The following is a 20,784-nucleotide window of genomic DNA, read 5'->3' as shown; positions in this document are numbered from 1 at the left end:
AGGAGCAGACGGTGATCGTTACAGCTTGTCTGTTTGGTTTGTTGACACTTGATCGAGTTCTTGTCAATATTACTGCACATAATCCTCAATATATTAAAGTGTTAATCTAAATATTTGCTTTTACAAACATAAGTCAGTAATTATAGCCACTCAACATTACAGTGTAATTGAAAGCCATCATTTTTAACATGTAATGGACTTTATGTATTATAACAACTTGTGTGTGAGCGCATCCTGACCAGAGCAGCACGATCTAGGGCTTTTCACATTGTGCTTAACCCTGCTTTTAACCCCGGGTAAAGGAACGTTTCACACTTGTATTTTAGAAGCGGGGTTAGCATCATTTTTCACCCGGGGTTATGAAAACCTGCTCCGAACAACAGGGTTAGCAACGCATTTGCGGTGTTAACCTCGCATTGTGGTGCCAAACTTGTACAGTGCAAAATGTTACGACTAGTAGAAACAGGCAGCCAATCGTGTGCCTCATATTCATGGACAGCCTTAAAAACACTGTGTGTTGTTTAAACAGCCATTTCAGTGTTGGTGAGGAAAAATGTTAACTGATGACAGAAACCATGAGAATTAGAGTGAAGTAGAGACTACTTCATTCTTACCTTATTACAGTTTAAAAAGTCCATTCAGGATAAACTAAATCCCATTATCTCACCCTCAAGCCATCCTAGGTGTATATCTTCTTTCAGACGAACAGAATCGGAGATATATTTAAAAATATCCTGACTCTTCCAAGCTTTATATTGGTAGTGAATGGGGGGCGTGTTTGAAGCCCAAAATAAATGCATCCATCCATCATAAATATAATCCATATGACTCCAGTGGGTTAATAAAGGCCTTCTGAAGTGAACCAATGGGTCCACCCCAAATCGATGCATACAGCTGTCTGGCGGAAGCTAGTTATTACACTTAATTAAGTTTTAAATATGGATGTTTTTCATAAAAAAACATCACTTCACTTCAGAAGGCCTTTATTAACCCTCTGGAGTCGTATGGATTATATTTATGGATGGATGCATTTTTTTTTATTTTTTTTTTTGTATAATGTTATTATACTAACATTTTTGGGGTAACTATTGTTAACCCCAGTTAAATCTTAAACAGTGTAAAACGTGAAGCAAGATAACCCAGGATTCTGTTTAATCCAGGGTTTAGAATGACCCAGGGTTAACTATTTCAATTTTATTGATATAGTTATTTCCTGTTTAGACCCCTATTAATGATTTTATAGCATTTCTTGGAAATGCTCACAGTATAAACACAGACACAGATTGTTACCCTTCTGTGACTCCTCATTTTTGCTGCATTCTGGCAGATGTGTCTTTTCCTGCGAAAGGTCAGATGAATCTCCCTCCCCCTCTCTTCTCCTTCCACTTCCTCTTTTTCAACCGTCCATCTTTCCCTCCCTCCCTCCCTCTCTCTTTTCTGTCCTGAGACTGCATTTCTCTGATGCTAAAACATTCTTCACAGGGGGGAACAAATCTCAGCACTGTTGCTAAGCAGAAATCAGAGTGTGTGCATGCATGTCACACACAAGGACCTGCGAGAGCCGCTCGCACGTGTAAATGCGTGTCATATTCACAGTCACACACACACACACACACACACACACACACATATGCTGCGTGTGAGTCCCTCTTACAGCATTGCAGTACTTCGTCAATTAGGGGAGAATTTTGGTGAGCTGGGGGTCTGGAACTAATTTGTCCTGACGACTTAAACCCCAATCAGCCACTGCTGCACCCTCCCTTCCCCCGTGTTCCTCTCGTTTCTCCGCACCTCTCTCCTTCATTGAGTGACAGTTATGTAATTCACCCACAGTGCAGTTGCGTTTTTTTTTTTCTTTTTCATACAGCATGTGTGAGAGAAAGGGAATGAATTAATTTTCCTCCGGACCATTCCTGCTTGAGTACTTGGCACATCATCGAACCCTGAGCCATCTCTTTGTTCCAGCGCTCACAAGCACTTGCACGCACCACAGCCCCTGCAGCGCGCATGTATTCGACATCAGATGGTGCATCATGTGTAACAGTAGTGAAGCACAGAAAGTTTGATGTTCCCTAACTGATCACTGATAGATTATGTAACTGATGGTACCTGTAAAGCTCAGAGTATACTTCAGATTTTACGTGAATGCTAGCGTATTCGTATAGCAGAATGCAAGGCCTTCAAAGTGTACTTAAAGGGTTAGTTCACCCAAAAATTCAATTTCTGTCATTAACTACTCACCCTCATGTCGTTCCAAACCTGTAATACCTTCATTCATCTTCTGAACACAAATTAAGATTTTTTTATTTTGATGAAATCCAAGAGTTTTTTTTTTTTATGCCCAATAGAAATCAACATAATTACCATCATTCAAGGTCCAAGAAAGTACTAAAGACATCATTAAAATAGTCAACATGACTACAGAAGTTCAATCTTAATGTTATGAAGGACAAGAATACTTTTTGTGCGCAAAAAGAAAAACAAAAATAATGGCAGCTGCATACGAGTCTGACAGGGTAGAGTTATTTCTCTAGAGTTAAACATTCTTGGGAACATCTGGGTTAATGTTACTTACAAGTCAACAAAATATATAACATTGTTCTAGTGACTTTTGGATATTTTAATCCTAAAATCTTACATATTGTGCCTTTATGGAAACTGCTAACTCTTATATTTTCTGCTTTTACATTTTTTTTTCTCCTTGATTTTGGTAGGGAATTGTTGGAGCTATTTTCGCCTTCCGGCATCATAAGCACTTCGGTATGATAAAGTCGGAATGAATTTAAAATTCACCATGTCTATTTTGTAAATACATGTTATAGATCTTATTGTGAACAAATGTATGTCAGACTTCTCCAAACATTTAGTCTGCTTTAAATGCTTGTCGCAATACAAAAGAAAAGGTCTGTCACTTCTTCTGTTTCATTGTGAGTATAAAATTGTTATATATAATAGTATATATACAAAAAAAGTTTTTTTTTTTTTTTTTTTTTTTTAACTTTGGGTTACCACTCTATGTACTAGATTAGTATTCTGTTAGCCCATTAGCCTGCTAGCTTAGCCTTACCCTACTCAAATGTTCACTTATACATCTTTATGCACATTATACATTTTTGTTTGATTAGGCCTTAGACCTGCCTACTACCCGGGGATTTGAGGCACACTCGGCTAACAAAAACTTTAACACCACCCTAGAAACACCCACAACACTCTAGAAACCATCTTGTAATGCCCTTGCATCATGGCTGCCAATTTTGCATTAATAAGTTTTGTTTATAATTGATAATTTATTCTCATGTGGTCCATTTTATTTGTGACACACCTTCCTTTTCTCTGGCCTTCATAAATTGAGTGAATGAGTGTGTTTGTATTCATGCAGTGGTGCCACCGACGTCACATTGAGTCAGTCTCTCTCTCTCTCTCTCACACGTATCGTGTGTGCTTGATGCATTCTGCAGTGAGCTACAGTGACACGACTCAGGGCAAAAGACCCAGTGAAATACGAAGCACACATGAAAATGGGCACACGCATGCATGCCGGGAGCACAAAGAGGTGTCACAGCCCTGGACATGCTGTTTCTTTGCCAGATTTTATTTATAGAGTCACACACTGGAATCAACAAACGCCAAATAGATATGATGAGTGTAAACATGAAATATAGGATGAAAAATGATACTGCAACACATATCTGCTATTTGTAGCAGGGAAGCTCTCTGTAACGTGCCATCAGTTACAGAGAGCAGAGCTCAGTTTTCTGGTTCACAAAACCACTTTAAACAACAGCCCGTCATAAGACTTCCTAAGTGTGTGTGTCTGTGTATATGAGAACTCAAAGGTACATGGAGTATGTGTGTCCATTAATCTTTATCCCTGACATGTGTTTGGAATACACATTTTGCCTGCTGGGAATTGCAAATTTAGTTCGGTCACTTTTCACTGCAAAACTAGAAGACACAAACTCAATTATATTTTACATGAAGAAAATGGAGCTTTATTAAAGGGATAGTTCACCCAAAAATGAAAATTACCCCATGATTTACGCCATCCTAGGTGTATATGAATTTCTTCTTTCAGACGAACACAGTCGGAGTTATATTAAAAATTATCCTGGCTCTTTTAAGCTTTATAATGGGAGTGAATGGGGCATGAGATTTTGAAGCGGCTCCAGGGGGTTAAAAAAGGCCTCCTGAAGCGAAGCGATGGGTTTTTTGTGAGAAAAATATCCATATTTAAAACTTTATTAAATATAATAACTAGTTACCGGCAGACGGCCGCACACATGGATTTACGGCTTGAACAAATCAAACTCAAGCTCCTCTTCTCTTATGTTGAAATCCTCCGACATTTGTCTTTTAAAAAATTCTTCTTTTAGACTTCTTATTCATGATCTGTGTTTTGTTTTGCTCACTCCTCTGCGCTCGTTCGTTTGACATTACGTCATGCGTCGGGTCAGAGGTTACTCTTCGGCCGTAAATCCATGCTTACGACCATCTGCCGGAAGCTAGTTATTATAGTTAATAAAGTTTTAAATATGGATATTTTTTTCTTAGAAAAAAGCATTGATTCAAGGAAAATGGAGCCCTTTTAAGATTGCCTTTACATGACACCATTTTCAACTAAAAATGGAAAATGTGCGCAAACTTTTAAAAATGGAGGATTTAAGTTTTGTGAAATTAGATAATAAACAAACACTATGCGCCTATAGACTGAACACGTAATGCGCATGTGCGTGATGTCACCGTTTTCACAAATTCATGTTTTTGTAGTTACAATACTTGTTCAGTCTATAGGCGCATAGTGCTTCTTTACAACTACTGGCCTGGCAGCAGAAAACAGAGTTTGTTTTGACAGCACTGTCATCTGTACACGAAAAACACAAAGGAAAAACTTTTCCATTTTTATTACGTGTAAACACATCCTTAGTATCTTTTTTTTTTTAATATAGTATGTTTTTTCTAGAGTGCATTAATTTTTATTTGAAAGCAAACCAACATTGAACAATTGTGTGTTGAATGTTGATTTGCCTTCTATTAAAAATGAATGCAACATCTTAATATTACTAATCTTAACAATCTTTATTTTGTTTCTGCAAAATATAATCTCTTAAATTATACAAAAATTAAGAAAAATAATTACTCTTTACATTTAGTGTCCAAACACGAAGCGTGCAAACTCTCTCTTTCTCTCCGTCTCTGCAGTAAGAGAATGAAGAGGGCCGATAAGAACGGGAAAGGCCTGAGGCACTTCTCCATGAAGGTGTGCGAGAAGGTACAAAAGAAAGGCACTACGTCTTACAACGAGGTGGCTGATGAGCTGGTGGCCGAGTTCACCCATGCCAGCAGCCTGATGCCCGCCGACTCGGTGAGTGTCACAAGATCATGATATGACTTTTGAAGCTTGATTCATAATTATGGTCAATATTTACTATTGATCATGCTTGCTTTAAAAAAAAAAAAAAAAACTTACCACAACTATTAAATTTGGGGAATAACTCCCACACTCAGCCTTAGAAGTCATAATGGTTTTTACATAATGCTTTCTTCCAGTGCCATTTTATATTGATCTACGAATGTTTACCTTGTCTTGGACTGCTCTTTCAGATATGAAATATGCATATAGTCACCATTATGCCTAAGTGACCAGCACTTACTCAGTGTCTGTTTACACAGCAGAATAAAACAGCTGGACCAATAAAAGATGTTAAAGTTCTACAGGTTCCTCCTGTGGCCTCTCGTGTTAATATGAGCTATGATTTATCGGTCTGTGGTTTATGAAGAACGTTGAGCACTTCCTGTAGTACTGCACAATGTCCACCTCTCGTCTGGCTATATCCCAAAACCCTAAGCAGGAACAGACACTTGAGGTGGATCTCAGATAATATCTCTTTTATAATGAGAGTTTGAGTTTGGGTTTGGACCGCTGGCCTTAGATCATTGCATAAGGACTGTTTCTACCTGGAGTGAGGGCGGCGTGTTATATTTTTATGAATATTTTCCAGTATTAGTTCTGACAGTCCACCCGATGTTTCCTGGACTGAAGTTTTAATCTCTCTGCCCTGGTGGAATGCTAAAAGGTGTAATTAAAAAAGACTTTAGCGCAGACACAAAGGGTTTGGTGTATGATCGCACATCTCCATGCGCTTTGTGATGTTAATAGAGGGTGTGTGTTTGCACTTGCAGCAAGCGTACGACCAGAAGAACATCCGCCGGCGTGTGTATGACGCGCTCAACGTGTTGATGGCCATGAATATCATCTCTAAAGAGAAAAAGGAGATACGCTGGATCGGCCTGCCCACTAACTCAGTCCAGGAGTGCCGTAACTTAGAGGTGGGTGTGTGTGAAAGACAAATTCACAATCATAAATGACCTTCTCATTTATTCTAAAAAAGATATGCGCTTCATCTCCCGGTTAAAGGGATTGTTCATCCAAAAATGAAAATTACCCCATGATTTACTCACCCTTAAGCCATCCTTGGTGTATATGACTATCTTCTTTCAGACAAACACAATTTGAGTTATATTAAAAAATATCCTGGCTCTTCCAAAGTTTTATAATGGTAGTGAATGGTAGTCCTGATTTTGAAGTCAAAAAAGCACATCCATCCATCATAAATATAATCCATACGGCTCCAGGGGGTTAATAAAGGCCTTCTGAAGCAAATTGATTGTTTTTTTATGAAAAATATCCATATTTAAAACTTTATGAACCAAAATAACTAGCTTCCAGCAGATGGTCTACACAAGTTGACTTGCGCCGACAAAGTAATCTCTGACGCGATGTAGGCTGTAGGATGTAGGAGTATCGCAAGCTTACACGCCTCTCACTGTTCAAACAAATAGGGCTGTGCAACAGACTGAAGCTCCTCTTCTCTTATATCGAAATCCTGCGATATTTCTCTTTGAACATTATCGTTTTAGACTTCTAATTCATGACCGGTATCCTCTTTGCTTCCACGTTCGTCATTGTGTCATGTGACGGGCCAGAAGTTACTCTTTTGGCATAAGTCAATTTGCGTAGGCCATCTGCTGGAAGCCAGTTATTTTAGTTTATAAAGATTTAAATGTGGATATTTTTCTTACAAAAATCCATCACTTTGCTTCAGAAGGCCTTTATTAACCCCTTAGAGCCGTATGGATTACTTTCATGATGGATGGATGCATTCTTTGGGCTTTTAGAGCACCATACTTTCCCAACTGATAACGTTCACTTAAAGGGTTAGTTCACCCAAAAATTAAAATTCTGTCATTAATTCATCACCCTCATGTCGTTCCACACCCGTAAGACCTTCGCTCATCTTCAGAACACAAATTAAGATATTTTTGATAAAATCCGATGGCTCAGTGAGGCCTGCATCGCCAACAAGACAATTAACACTTACATTGGCCAGAAAGTTACAATAAAGACATATTTAAAACAGTTCATGTGACTACAGTGGTTCAACTTTAATATTGTAAAGCGATGAGAATACTTTTTGTGCACCAAAAAACAAATTAACGACTTTATTCCACAATATCTAGTGATGGGTGATTTCGAAACAAACCAGCATTGAACAATTGTGTGTTGAATGTTGATTTGCCTTCTATTAAAAATGAAGCTTCGAAGCTTCACAAATCTTTGATTTCGAATCAGTGGTTCGGAGCGTGTATCAAACTGCCAAAGTCACGTGAACTACTGAAATTTCGAAACACTAATGACGTAACGAAGCCTCATTTACTGAAATCACGTGACTTTCACGCTCTGAACCTCTGAAAAGATTTGTAAAGCTTCATGAAGCGTGTTTTGAAATCACCCATCACTAGATATTGTTGAATAAAGTCGTTTATTTATTTATTTATTTGGCACACAAAAAGTATTCTCGTTGCTTTATAACATTAAGGTTGAACCACTGTAGTCACATGAACTGTTTTAAATACATATTTATTAGCTTTCTGGGCACTGAAAGTCTTAATTATCTTGTTGGCAATGCAGGCCTCACTGAGCCATCAGATTTGATCAAAAATATCTTAATTTGTGTTCCGAAGATGAACGAAGGTCTTAAAGGTGTGGAACGACATGAAGGTGAGTAATTAATGACAGAATTTTCATTTTTGGGTGAACTAACCCTTTAAGACATGACCGGCTGTGTTTACATGAATACTCACCAAGACAGACATTGACGTGTGTGTATTTGACCGTTCAAGTGCAATAAGACATAAAAGAGAACTGAAGGGATCGCACGCTGTCAAAGAAGCGGCTTTTGCGTGCGCTTCAGGTGTGTTTCAGACAACAGACAGCACGAGACCGCAAGGAGTTGTTTTCCACAACTTATTGCGGTTAATAACTCTTTTAACATCAAGCAAGTCACGTAAGTAACAGTCACGTGCCCAGTCTATTCACCTAAAACTTTGACTTTTAGTAGCGTTTTGTAGTAGCCTATTAATATTGCGATATGTACACTTGTGATATTTCGATAATTTTGATATATCGTGCAGCCCTATCGGACATATAAAAATATATGGCTAAAAATAAAATGTAATTTTTGTAGTGAAGCCAGTGAAAATGTTGACAGGACAAGCAAAACTCTAAACTACTAAAAACTGGGTCGACAGAAAAAAATCTTTATTGTTGTACATACACTGAGCATATTCTAGATCAATGAATAAACAAAAGACATTTGACAGGTTCATTTTGCAGAGTCGGCAGTGTTTTTGACACCCAGAGTCCAGATTAATACAGGCATATCTGTCGGTCTTATTCAGATTTCAACCAGAATAACCTGAATACTGGTTTAATTGGGGTGTGGGAATCGCCCAAGACACAATCTTACACAGATCATGCTTTATAAGTGAACAGCTTGTTCTTTTAGGAAACGGTTTAAGCAAAACCTAATTGACACACACACATTTTTGCCTGTTACCCAGTTTGCTTTGCATGTGCATGCCTTTATCGCAGGCCTGACTGTGTAACAGGAGGAACAACCTGATCATTTCAAAATCTCGTATAAATGCTAATGTCTGTTGTCAGTTTAATGATGTACATGTAAACCCACAAAACGTATTTTATTTGTTTTCTGCATTTTGTAATGCATTGTTTTTTGTTTTTTTATCTGGGCCATATCATTTGTGTTCTTGTATGTACTAGAGACACAGGTAGATACATTATTAATAATAATGCCTGTACTAATACTAACACAGGCATTGTGTTAAAAAGGGACACAATGTGTGTGTTTGAAGAGCCTGACACCATCTGTTAGTGTCACATCTGTGGCTTTCTGACTAGGGCTTGCATAGACTAGTGAGTAGTCGAGAGATCAACTACCTGAGCATTGCATTAACTATATAGTCAAACTGCAGTTGTCACCAACAGACACCACGCATCAGATGTGGAAGTATTTCATCAAGGATAGCAAAAATATCATAATTTGCCAGCTCTGTAAGACTGCTTTAAAATCAACCCGACTGCGCATGTAATCTCGTAGAATAAAATGAGTTTTGGTGGCATATGATACAGTTTTTCACGTACGTATGATACGCACTTTATGGCGTGTATATAATACGCTTGGTAGTCTTGGGTAGGATTAGTGGTGTGGGGTTCGTTCCTATATTGTATGCCATAAAGTGCGTATCATATGCACGCAAAAAACTGCATATCCTATGCACGCCAAAATGAGTTTATATATATTCTAAGAGATTACACACACGTACTATTCATACACATTGTCGTGAGACTGGGTTCTTTAAAATACAACAGCAGTATGACAGCTATGCACAGCTAACTATGATTGAAACATCCAACAACAAAAGCAAATGTTAGTGAGATGCACACACCGAAGCAAACGAGCATTGGTGAATTCTCTATGACTCTCTAAAAGCGGACATTGCGTCTGAAATGAAAGGCAAGAAGGTCTCTCTGTCTCTACTGATCTCTCGATGCGCTTGTATTTCTAAATGCAAACCAGCGATCCATGAGCATGACCAAAGACTGGTGTGGGGAGAGAAAGATAGCAGCGATGACTTAGTCTATAAACTTTCAAGCCGGTTGAAGTAAGATTCTGTTCGTTCTTGTTATTACTGTTGAAAACTTGGTAAATATTAAAGTTATTATTATAAGTTATTATTAAATTACTGTATGCATGCAGCCATGCACATATAGTTTGCAGATATGACGCGAATGTTGCGAGCAGCTATTTATTTGGCTTTACTCTGTTACATGAAAATGAAAATATTTAATGTCATAATTATAATGTTTTGAGAGTTTACTTATGTAATTGTTGCATTCGGTTATGAATTAATAAACATTTATTGAGAAGAACTATTTCATGTCTTTTCATTTACAGTAGCATAGTCGAGTAACTGGAGTATTGTTTTGATAAGAAATCGACTAGCAGAAATCAGTAGTCATGCAACCCCTATTCATGACATACAGAAACAGAGGGTGAAAAGAGGATGATGATGATAAAGAGGAAGGGTGGGGGGAGCAGCTCATGCACCTCATCTGTTGTCTGTGTGTTTGTGTACTCTAAATACTGATATGCATGACAGATAATAACAAATTTATGTGTGTGGTCATCTTTCAGCTGGAAAAACAGAAGCGTTTGGAAAGAATCCGACAGAAAAGAGCCCAGCTAGAGGAGCTAATATTACAGGTTTGTTCCACACCTGTTTGTGTTTGTATGTGTGTGATGTTTTGGTAGGGAAGGTCTCAGACCTCGCAGCCAAAATTCCAAACCTCTCTACACATGGGAATCATCTGTAGAAGAGGAATTAAACGATTCTCACTCTGATTCCACTTAGCGATTTCAGTTCTTTAACATTTAACTCTACATTTATCTATCCATTTTAGTACAGATGGGGACGCGCCCAACAATATAAGTACTGTTATTATGTTCATTTCTAGTAAGGTATGAAGAAAGTAATGGCTTTCTATTGAGTAACTAAAGGTTCTCCAACTGGTTTAGTTTATGAATCAGTCATGTGACAATTCAAAGCATTGATTCATGAGATTGAGTCTTTTTTGACTGAAAGAAATTAATAAGAACTGGTTCTCGATTCTGAACAATTTGGCTGGGAAACTTAAGGCACCTCACGATCCAAGCTAATTCCCATTTTGAGAATCACAATCGGATTATAAAACAATTCATGATCTACATTTTTTTATTATTATTATTAATATTATTAATGAATGAGTTTACTGACTTTGAATATCAAATGTATGTGTTAAATTCTATTCAGCTGCTTGTATAAAATAAGTCGTTTTTAAAAGAAGAAATTAATAATAAAAAAATATTAACTAAATATAGATTTAAAACATACACAAAAATATAATTGAATACAGGGAACAAAGAAAGACATTACAAGCAATGATCAAAAAGTGCTTTCAGTATCTGAATGTTTTCCAGATATAATTCCATTCATAATTTATTGGGTAACTCTTTATTTTAAAGGTGCCCTAGATTCAAAAATTGAATTTATCTTGGCATAGTTGAATAACAAGAGTTCAGTACATGGAAAAGACATACAGTGAGTTTCAAACTCCATTGTTTCCTCCTTCTTATGTAAATCTCATTTGTTTAAAATACCTCCGTAGAACAGGTGAATCTCAACATAACACCGACTGTTACGTGACAGTCAGGATCATTAATATGTACGCCCCCAGTATTTGCATATGTCGGCCCATATTCAAGGCATTAGACAAGGGCAGCCAGTATTAACGTCTGGATCTGCACAGCTGAATCATCAGACTAGGTAAGCAAGCAAGAACAATAGCGAAAAATGGCAGATGGAGCAATAATAACTGACATGATCCATGATATCATGATATTTTTAGTGATATTTGTAAATTGTCTTTCTAAATGTTTCGTTATCATGTTGCTAATGTACTGTTAAATGTGGTTAAAGTTACCATCGTTTCTTACTGTATTCACGGAGACAAGACTGTCGTTATTTTCATTTTTAAACACTTGCAGTCTGTATAATTCATAAACAACTTCATTCTTTATAAATCTCTCCAACAGTGTCTAATGTTAGTCAGGGAGCGTGCGATTTAAAGGGGACGCAGCCTGAATAGGTGCATAGTTAATGATGCCCCAAAATAGGCAGTTAAAAAAATTAATTTAAAAAAATCTATGGAGTATTTTGAGCTCAAACTACAAGACACATTCAGGGGACACCTTAGACTTATATTACATCTTGTGAAAACTGGTTCTATGGCACCTTTAATGTATCTTTGTTACACGTTACATGAATTTACTATGGTAATAATTATAATTTAGGCATAATTGTATGCAACTAACTCTAAACCAAGCCCTAATCCTACCCTAACCCTATAGTAAGTTCATGTAGTTAATTCATAATACTCAGTACTCCAATGTATAATTATGTATAAAGCTCCATCAATGCTAACCAGCCTCGAAGAGAAGAAAAGATGAGTAAAAGCAGCAGATGAGAGGGGGAAGGAGACATTAACAGTGGCCAGCTGTTGAAAAGCAGCAATCTCCTATTATTGATTCTTTTTTTTTTTTTTTTTTTTTTTTTAAGTGAGACGAGTCAATCGTCCATCTCCTGCTGTCAAATTAAACCCACACACAGAATCTCAGGAAATCACTGCAGTCTGTTTGTGTTGATTTGTGACATTAACACCAAAAGTCCATAGTATAGATGATCTTAAGTGATATGGCGTGTAATGCAACAGATCACATTCATGAAGTCAGTGATGTGTGGATGGATCAGATGTTGCCTTGATCCTGCTGGGAAATCGATCAGGACTTGCACTCCTGTGGGGTTGGAGCTGGGAGGGCTGCTGGAGCGCTAAATTCAATGCATTGGCTTGGTTTTAATCCTTGACCAACCCCCACACATCCTGAGACTGAGTTAGCGTCTGTGTGCACATGTTAGTGCTACAACTACACAAAGCTTTGTATTTATCAACATATTGACTGATTTAATGTTAATTAGTGGGCCCTTAAGGGCTGAAACGGTCTGTGTACATGTGTAGTGAATTGTGCACCTCTTCCCGTGAGCAGCAGATCGCCTTCAAGAATTTGGTGCAGAGGAACCAGGCCAACGAAGTGTCGTCCCAGTCAACTCCCCCTCCAGGATCTGTCATTCAGCTTCCCTTCATCATTCTCAACACAGGCGTCCGCACCGTCATCGACTGCTCCATCTCTAGTGACAAGTATGAGATGTCTCTTCATTTCTTTTCTGTAGAAATATCCTCTACACAGTGAAAGAGCAGCTTTTTGCTCAAAATACATATCACAATATTTCACAGTATTTAATGTTTTTTTTTTTTTCATTAAGATTAATTTCACAATATTACTGTTTTACTGTATTTTATTTCATTTTAGCATTTGTGTTCATTTTTAGCATTGTTTTTGGATTGCTGTTTTATTTAAAGGGTTAGTTCACTCAAAAATGAAAATTCTGTCATTCTCATGTCATTCCAAACCTGTAAGACTTTCGATCATCTTCAAAGAACAAATGAAGATCTTTTTGATGAAATCTAAGAAATTTATGTCCCCCCATTGACAGCTTCACAACTGACACTTTGAGGCTTCAAAAAGTTTAATCCATACAAATCGAACCGTTTAGTCCAAATTTAGTCGCCAAATTTAGTCGCTTTATGATGAACAGATATAATTTAGGCTTTTATTCACATATAAACATTGATCAGCGAACAAAAACAGAAGCTCAACCGTACCTGAATGACATGCGAGAACAAACCTCTTCCGGAAGCTCAAACGTGATGCGTAACATGAGAATGAACCTCATTGGTTCTTGCTGAAGCTCAAATGTGATGCGTAACATGAGAATGAACCTCATTGGTTCTTGCTGAAGCTCAAATGTGATGCGTAACATGAGAATGAACCTCATTGGTTCTTGCTGAAGCTCAAACGTGATGCGTAACATGAGAATGAACCTCATTGGTTCTTGCTGAAGCTCAAATGTGATGCGTAACATGAGAATGAACCTCATTGGTTCTTGCTGAAGCTCAAACGTGATGCGTAACATGAGAATGAACCTCATTGGTTCTTGCTGAAGCTCAAACGTGATGCGTAACATGAGAATGAACCTCATTGGTTCTTGCTGAAGCTCAAACGTGATGCGTAACATGAGAATGAACCTCATTGGTTCTTGCTGAAGCTCAAATGTGATGCGTAACATGAGAATGAACCTCATTGGTTCTTGCTGAAGCTCAAATGTGATGCGTAACAAAAAAACGAAACTCATTGGTTCTTATGGAAGCTTATGGAAGCTCAAACGTTTACTCGTTCTTTCGTACAGTGAAATGAGTTTCAATTAACTGATTTATTAGTCTGTAATCACGCAATGACGTGAAGTATATGCAATTCTATTATCAAAGAACCCAATCATGACGTGAAACATGAATGTTTTATATGTCTCAAGCATATAAAGTGAATAAATTAGTTGTAATTAACACTTAACACACAAACTCTTTCCTCCAAACAGGTGTGAATACCTCTTTAACTTTGACAACACATTTGAGATCCATGATGACGTTGAGATCCTGAAGCGGATGGGCATGTCTTTGGGGCTTGAGAACGGCACATGCTCTCCACAGAACATCAGTGTGGCCAAATCTCTAGTGCCCAAGTCTCTAGAGGCTTATGTCACCAGTAAGTATCTCATGTCACACTTCTGTTCAATTTTTCAAAATCATCATCATGATAGTTCTTGATAATAGCAAATAGTTTGAATAGATGAATTATAGTGGATCTTAAAAGAACTCTTCTTGCTTTCATTTCACTGATGCAGAAATGCAACTGTATGATTGTAAATAGTGACTTTACTTCACTACAGTCATCTTTGTATAAAGGATTAGTCTGCTCCCAACTATCTTCAGCTCTCAAATGCAATATAGAGGGACGAACAAAATCAGGCATTAATGTAGTACTGCACTGTGGTTTCACTTCTTCTTCATCTCACATTATATATGTAAGTGACTTTTGACTTGTAATGTCTAAATAAACATGGTTCTGTCCCAACAGGCATGGCCAGAAACTCCAACAGAACCCCTCTCAGCCACACAAGGTATGCTGATCACACACATCCAGGCCACTTTCACTTGGGTGACGATACACATGGATAACATCATCTCTCTCTGTCCACAGTCACAGCAGCACTGCTCCTTCACACACCTCAGAGTCTCGCGGACAGACGCCCAGCTCCTTCAACGAGGAAGAGGACGACGACGATGAAGATGACGACAACCCCTCTTCCCCAGAGTGATCGTCAGATTCCCGAGCAGTGCCGGGGAGGAACGCTACACAGGAAATAAGCTGCCACTCCTCTCTATATTACCATATTTTTAATCTCTTTCTTCCCTTTTCCCAGTTTGGCACAAAACGCCAGGAGCCTCTGGCTCCAGGGGAAACGGTTAATTGTACTTCAGTGGTGCTTTTCAGGCTAGAGAGCCACAGGTCAGGCCATAGAGGAGAGCGATTAAGTGAAGGTTAACAGACGCCTCACGTCATCTCAGTGTACTTCCTTTCTCTGCTTCCTATCCAGAGGACTTTCAAATTCTTTCCAAAAATGTATTTATTTGGGTCATATCTGAATATGACTGTATCTGCGTAGTCCAGTGGGCTAGTGCCACTTTATTTTCTTCTCCGTGGGGATCGGAAAACAACGTGCTGATCTGTTCACCGATTGGAAGGAATTTACATCCTTACATTAAAAAAAAAATGGGAAATGTTCTTTTTTTATAGGTTGATTCAGTGTCATTTTGTTGTGTTGTATAGTTTATTCCTTGTCATTCATCACAATAGTTGAAGGAAATTAAAATATGGATGGTTGTCGTTCCGGTTGCCTCAAGCTGTTTGAATGTTCCGTGTTGGGAGATGTAGTCGTGTTGTGAGTGATTAAAAACACATTTTTGTTCGAATTGAGAGTGGCCGATGTAAAGAAAACAGCCCTGATCCACTCAGGTCGGCATTTTTAACCAACTCAGCAGAACTGATATGAATTTTGGTTTGCAAATGTAACTGTATGTACATGTATACATATATAAACATATAATTTTGGTTACCTCTGGTGTGGTGTGGTCTAAAAAAAACCTGAATACTTGAAAACCATAATGTGGCATTATTAAACCTTGTTATTCATAAATGTAAATCATTTCAGCAGCAAATGTAATTTAAAACCTTTTAAGTGATGGGTCATGTTATGGAGATTCATAGAGAAAGAGATTCATATATTAATCTTTTTATTGCAAATGTGTGTAAGGAAACTTAAAGGATTAGTTCACTTCCAAATGAAAATTGGCCCAAGATTTACTCACCCTCAAGCCATCCTAAATGTATATGACTTTATTCTTTCTGATGAACACAATTAGAGTTATATTAATAAATATCCTGATGCATCTGAGCTTTATAATGGCAGTGAACGGGATCAATGAGAATGAGCTGAAGAAATAGCTTCCATCCACATCCATCCATCATAAATGTGTACTCCACACGGCTCCCGCGGGGTTAATAAAGGCCTTCTGAAGCGAAGCGAAACAATGCTTTTGTTTAAAAAAAAAATTTACAAGTTATGAAGTAAAATATCTAGCCTCCGCCATTCAAGTTACGAAGAAAGTTTGTCAATTACGCTTTTCCGTAAGTTGAATAGGTAAGGCATAGGATGTAGCGTAAGCTTTTCGAACTGCGAGAGTTTTACACTTTATTTGAAACTTGAATTCGGAAGGCGGTCTGGCGGAAGCTAGATATTTTACTGTAATAACTTGTTAAATATGGATTTTTTTTTTACACAATCGCATCGCTTCGCTTCAGAAGGCCTTTATTAACCCTCCGGAGCCGTGTGGAGAATGTTTATGAGGGATGTGGATGAAAGCACTTTCTTCAGCTCATCCCGTTCACTGCCATTATAAAGCTCGGATGCGTCAGGATATTTATTAATATTTCTCTGATTGTGTTCATCAGAAAGAAGAAAGTCATATACATCTAGGATGGCTTGAGGGTGAGAAAATCTGTAAAAAAAAAAAAAAAAAAGAGAGAGAGAGAGACCTCCCCGACTTCCTTGGTTGCCTAAAGCCTGTTGACTGAATTTAATGTGAACAACTCGGGACGTTTTTGCCGGGAAAATAAAAAGGATGTGACTTTTACACACGCTCCCATAGCTTATGATACAATATTATAGAATAATTCAAACTATAGCCTGATCTATATATATATATTAGTTTGATTATAAAGAATGAGACTATCTTAACAGTATAATTAGCTCATCTGTCAACATGATGCCAGTGAATTGTAGAGCTGGTGCAAACACATCCTCGCCGCTATGCTTTCCTAACGGAAATGTCATTTTTGTTGTGTGATTATTTTGATTAAGAGTAAAGCATGCAACACATATTTACTGTACATATTCATCTAACCGTCGCTCTCAGCAGCGTGGACTGCATCTGGACGTTATTTAACAGATTATGGCTGCAAAGGTATTTCCAACTTTGTACTTCTAAGCGAAGAATGAAAAACTTTGCTGAGAGTATATTAGGGCCTTGAATCTCTTTCAGTCTTGAAGGTTTTGTGCACACGAATGCAAGCACAAGCAATAAGTTGCCGGCTGCAGTTCACTTAATGGCCACTGGTGTAGCAAATAACACGAGTTTCTGAATTCTACATTTGGCCCCTTTAAACTGGAAATGAAATCAAAATTTTTTGTTTCTGCTGTTCAGACAAAATGAATAGTTGTAGGGCAAGAGGAGGAGAGGATGATCTAAGAGATTTTACTAAATAAATAAATAAAGTACTGGTTCTCAACCGGGGGCTGCAAGATGGCTTAAAATGATTTAAATATTATTAAAATGTATATCAAATATATATTTTATTTTGTAGAAATTGCTTTTTGTAAGTAAATTAAATAAGTTAGATAATGGAATTAAAATTATTTTATGGAATTATTTTAATATTGTCACTCCTTATTTCTAAAAACAAGCCGTTTTTAAATGAAAATCTTTCTCAGGTGATTCAGAGTCTTTGAGTATGGGGGCGTAAAGAAATTTAAGAAACACTAATCATTATAATTTATCCCTTTTATATCAATTCATTAGGTTTGTGTTCAGAGTCAATTCATGAATTTTATCCTGAAACTTAATTATGTTGTGGTACAATGTTGCCATATTTAATAGTTACATCAAAAACAAAATAATGAGAACAACGCCACCGTTTGAACACTGTGTACCCTAAAGCATAATTGAGATCAGATGTCTTCAGAATGTCATTCTGAAGCCAAATACAAACCCAATTCCAAAAAAAGTTGGGACACTGTACAAATTGTGAATAAAAACAGAATGCAATGATGTGGAAGTTTCAAATTTCAATATTTTATTCAGAATACAACATAGATGACATATCAAATGTTTAAACTTAGAAAATGTATAATTTTAAGGTAAAAATAAGTTTATTTTAAATTTCATGGCATTAACACATCTCAAAAAAGTTGGGACAAGGCCATGTTTACCACTGTGTGGCATCCCCTCTTCTTTTTATAACAGTCTGCAAACGTCTGGGGACTGAGGAGACAAGTTGCTCAAGTTTAGGAATAGGAATGTTGTCCCATTCTTGTCTAATACAGGCTTCTAGTTGCTCAACTGTCTTAGGTCTTCTTTGTCGCATCTTCCTCTTTATGATGCGCCAAATGTTTTCTATGGGTGAAAGATCTGGACTGCAGGCTGGCCATTTCAGTACCCGGATCCTTCTTCTACGCAGCCATGATGTTGTAATTGATGCAGTATGTGGTCTGGCATTGTCATGTTGGAAAATGCAAGGTCTTCCCTGAAAGAGACGACATCTGGATGGGAGCATATTTTGTTCTAGAACTTGGATATACCTTTCAGCATTGATGGTGCCTTTCCAGATGTGTAAGCTGCCCATGCCACACATACTCACGCAACCCCATACCATCAGAGATGCAGGCTTCTGAAATGAGCGCTAAAACAACTTGGGTTGTCCTTATCCTCTTTATGGTGTCCAAGTTTTCCAAAAAGAACTTTAAATTTTGATTCGTCTGACCACAGAACATTTTTCCACTTTGCCACAGTCCATTTTAAATGAGCCTTGGCCCAGAGAAAACCCCTGCGCTTCTAGATCATCATGTTTAGATACGGCTTCTTTTTTGACCTATAGAGTTTTAGCCGGCAACGGCGAATGGCACGGTGGATTGTGTTCACCAACAATGTTTTCTGGAAGTATTCCTGAGCCCATGTCGTGATTTCCATTACAGTAGCATTCCTGTATGTGATGCAGTTGATGATATTATGCACTGTAGATGATGATAACTTCAAACACTTTGCAATTTTTCTCTGAGAAACTCCTTTCTGATATTGCTCCACTATTTTTTGCCACAGCATTGGGGGAATTTGCATTGCAAATTGGTCCTCCAGCTTTTCCTTATATGTACATTTAACTTTTCCGGCCTCTTATTGCTACCTGTCCCAACTTTTTTGAAATGTGTAGCTCTCATGAAATCCAAAATGAGCCAATATTTGGCATGACATTTCAAAATGTCTCACTTTCAACATTTGATATGTTATCTATATTCTATTGTGAATAAAATTTAAGTTTTTGAGATTTGTAAATTATTGCATTCCTTTTTTATCCACAATTTTGTGTCCCAACTTTTTTGGAATCGGGTTTGTAGACAATCCAGCATCTACATCAATCAAAACACACTCTCACTACATTGTTTTATATTATTAATAATTTTATAAACAATCTTAATTATGATTATCATCATGAGCACTTAGAGCATCTGAGTAGCAATAAGGTTTTGTCAAAAGTCACAAAAGTTAGGTTTTTTTGTGTGTGTGTGTATTAGAGTTAGAATTACTTCAAAATATACCTTATTTTTGGTATTTCTGTATAAGCCTATGTAGCCTACTAAAAATAAAGTATAGTTAAATTTAGATAAGTTGAGCGATAAACTTTAGATCTATTTTCATACTTTAGGAAAGTGGTATTTTCATATTGTGACAACTTACCCCGGCGGAAATGCTCAAGAACTTTTTTTTTTTTGCCGAGTCAAGATCATGGTCAAGATGCCTACAAATACATCTAATTCAACCCCAACCTGTGAATAGTCAAAGAGGTAAAAAGTGTAATAATTAGCCCCGGACTCCCTATAAAGGTTTCTGTACAAACTACGTGGCGTTTCGCGAATTCTTGTACAAATAATGTTGAACATGCTTCATGATTTGGATGCGGCTCCTGGAAATGCGGTGCGCTTCTCCTGCGCATGCGTCACAGCGCTTCAAACGCTGCTAGTGGAGAGTCCGAGCGACGGACTGCTGCAGTCTCGAGCCGCGTGGAAAGACTGCACACCTCATTTACTTCACAACGCCAAGGAGGCAAGCCCGAATCAACGCTTTTTTGATTTGTCCTCATCCATCGTTCTCAAACTGATTTACTCATCCTGTTTACACCATGGCCAACAAAGAGGAGAAAGCTGACGAGAAACAGTCGAGTTGGAAAGATTTTATCTACAACCCACGGACGGGGGAATTCATCGGGCGCACCGCGAGCAGTTGGGGTAAGTAATCTTTTTTTTGACAAGTGCCAATTGCACGTCCTTAAAACTGAGGTGCAGACACCAAATATACGAAACTACCTGTGGTTTGGGTGTTTTGTGGCACGCTTAATGTGCAATTAAATGAACTGTTCCTGCTGCATCGATAAGCATTTCTCAAACACATTTCTAAGGCTTTATGGCTCTTGACCTTACAGTCCGTTACAATGTGGCAGCATGTGCAATTCTACCGATCTGCGGGTTTCCTTGAGATGCATCAAT

The 20,784-nt window shown here is 37.7% G+C and overlaps 2 protein-coding genes across 2 annotated transcripts in view; both read left to right on the top strand.

Annotated features, from left to right (window-relative positions):
* The window catches only part of tfdp2 (transcription factor Dp-2), a 60,547-nt gene extending 44,266 nt beyond the window's left edge, over positions 1-16,281 (top strand). The window contains exons 8-14 of the mRNA XM_067364943.1: positions 5,200-5,362; positions 6,181-6,327; positions 10,557-10,625; positions 13,002-13,153; positions 14,449-14,615; positions 14,988-15,030; positions 15,111-16,281. Of these exons, the coding sequence (XP_067221044.1) occupies positions 5,200-5,362; positions 6,181-6,327; positions 10,557-10,625; positions 13,002-13,153; positions 14,449-14,615; positions 14,988-15,030; positions 15,111-15,228 (859 nt within the window). The 3' untranslated portion in view covers positions 15,229-16,281. The remainder of the gene's footprint in view (positions 1-5,199; positions 5,363-6,180; positions 6,328-10,556; positions 10,626-13,001; positions 13,154-14,448; positions 14,616-14,987; positions 15,031-15,110) is intronic.
* Positions 16,282-20,202: 3,921 nt separating this feature from the next.
* Positions 20,203-20,784, top strand: part of atp1b3b (ATPase Na+/K+ transporting subunit beta 3b) — a 38,151-nt gene continuing 37,569 nt past the window's right edge. Inside the window, exon 1 of the mRNA XM_067365389.1 lies at positions 20,203-20,526. Coding sequence (XP_067221490.1) covers positions 20,421-20,526 — 106 coding nt within the window. The 5' untranslated portion in view covers positions 20,203-20,420. The remainder of the gene's footprint in view (positions 20,527-20,784) is intronic.

The sequence above is a fragment of the Chanodichthys erythropterus genome, chromosome 17 (genome assembly GCF_024489055.1).
Source record: "Chanodichthys erythropterus isolate Z2021 chromosome 17, ASM2448905v1, whole genome shotgun sequence".
Lineage (NCBI taxonomy): Eukaryota > Metazoa > Chordata > Actinopteri > Cypriniformes > Xenocyprididae > Chanodichthys > Chanodichthys erythropterus.
Note: the sequence above shows the minus strand (reverse complement) of the source record. Positions and strands in the feature narration are given on the sequence as shown.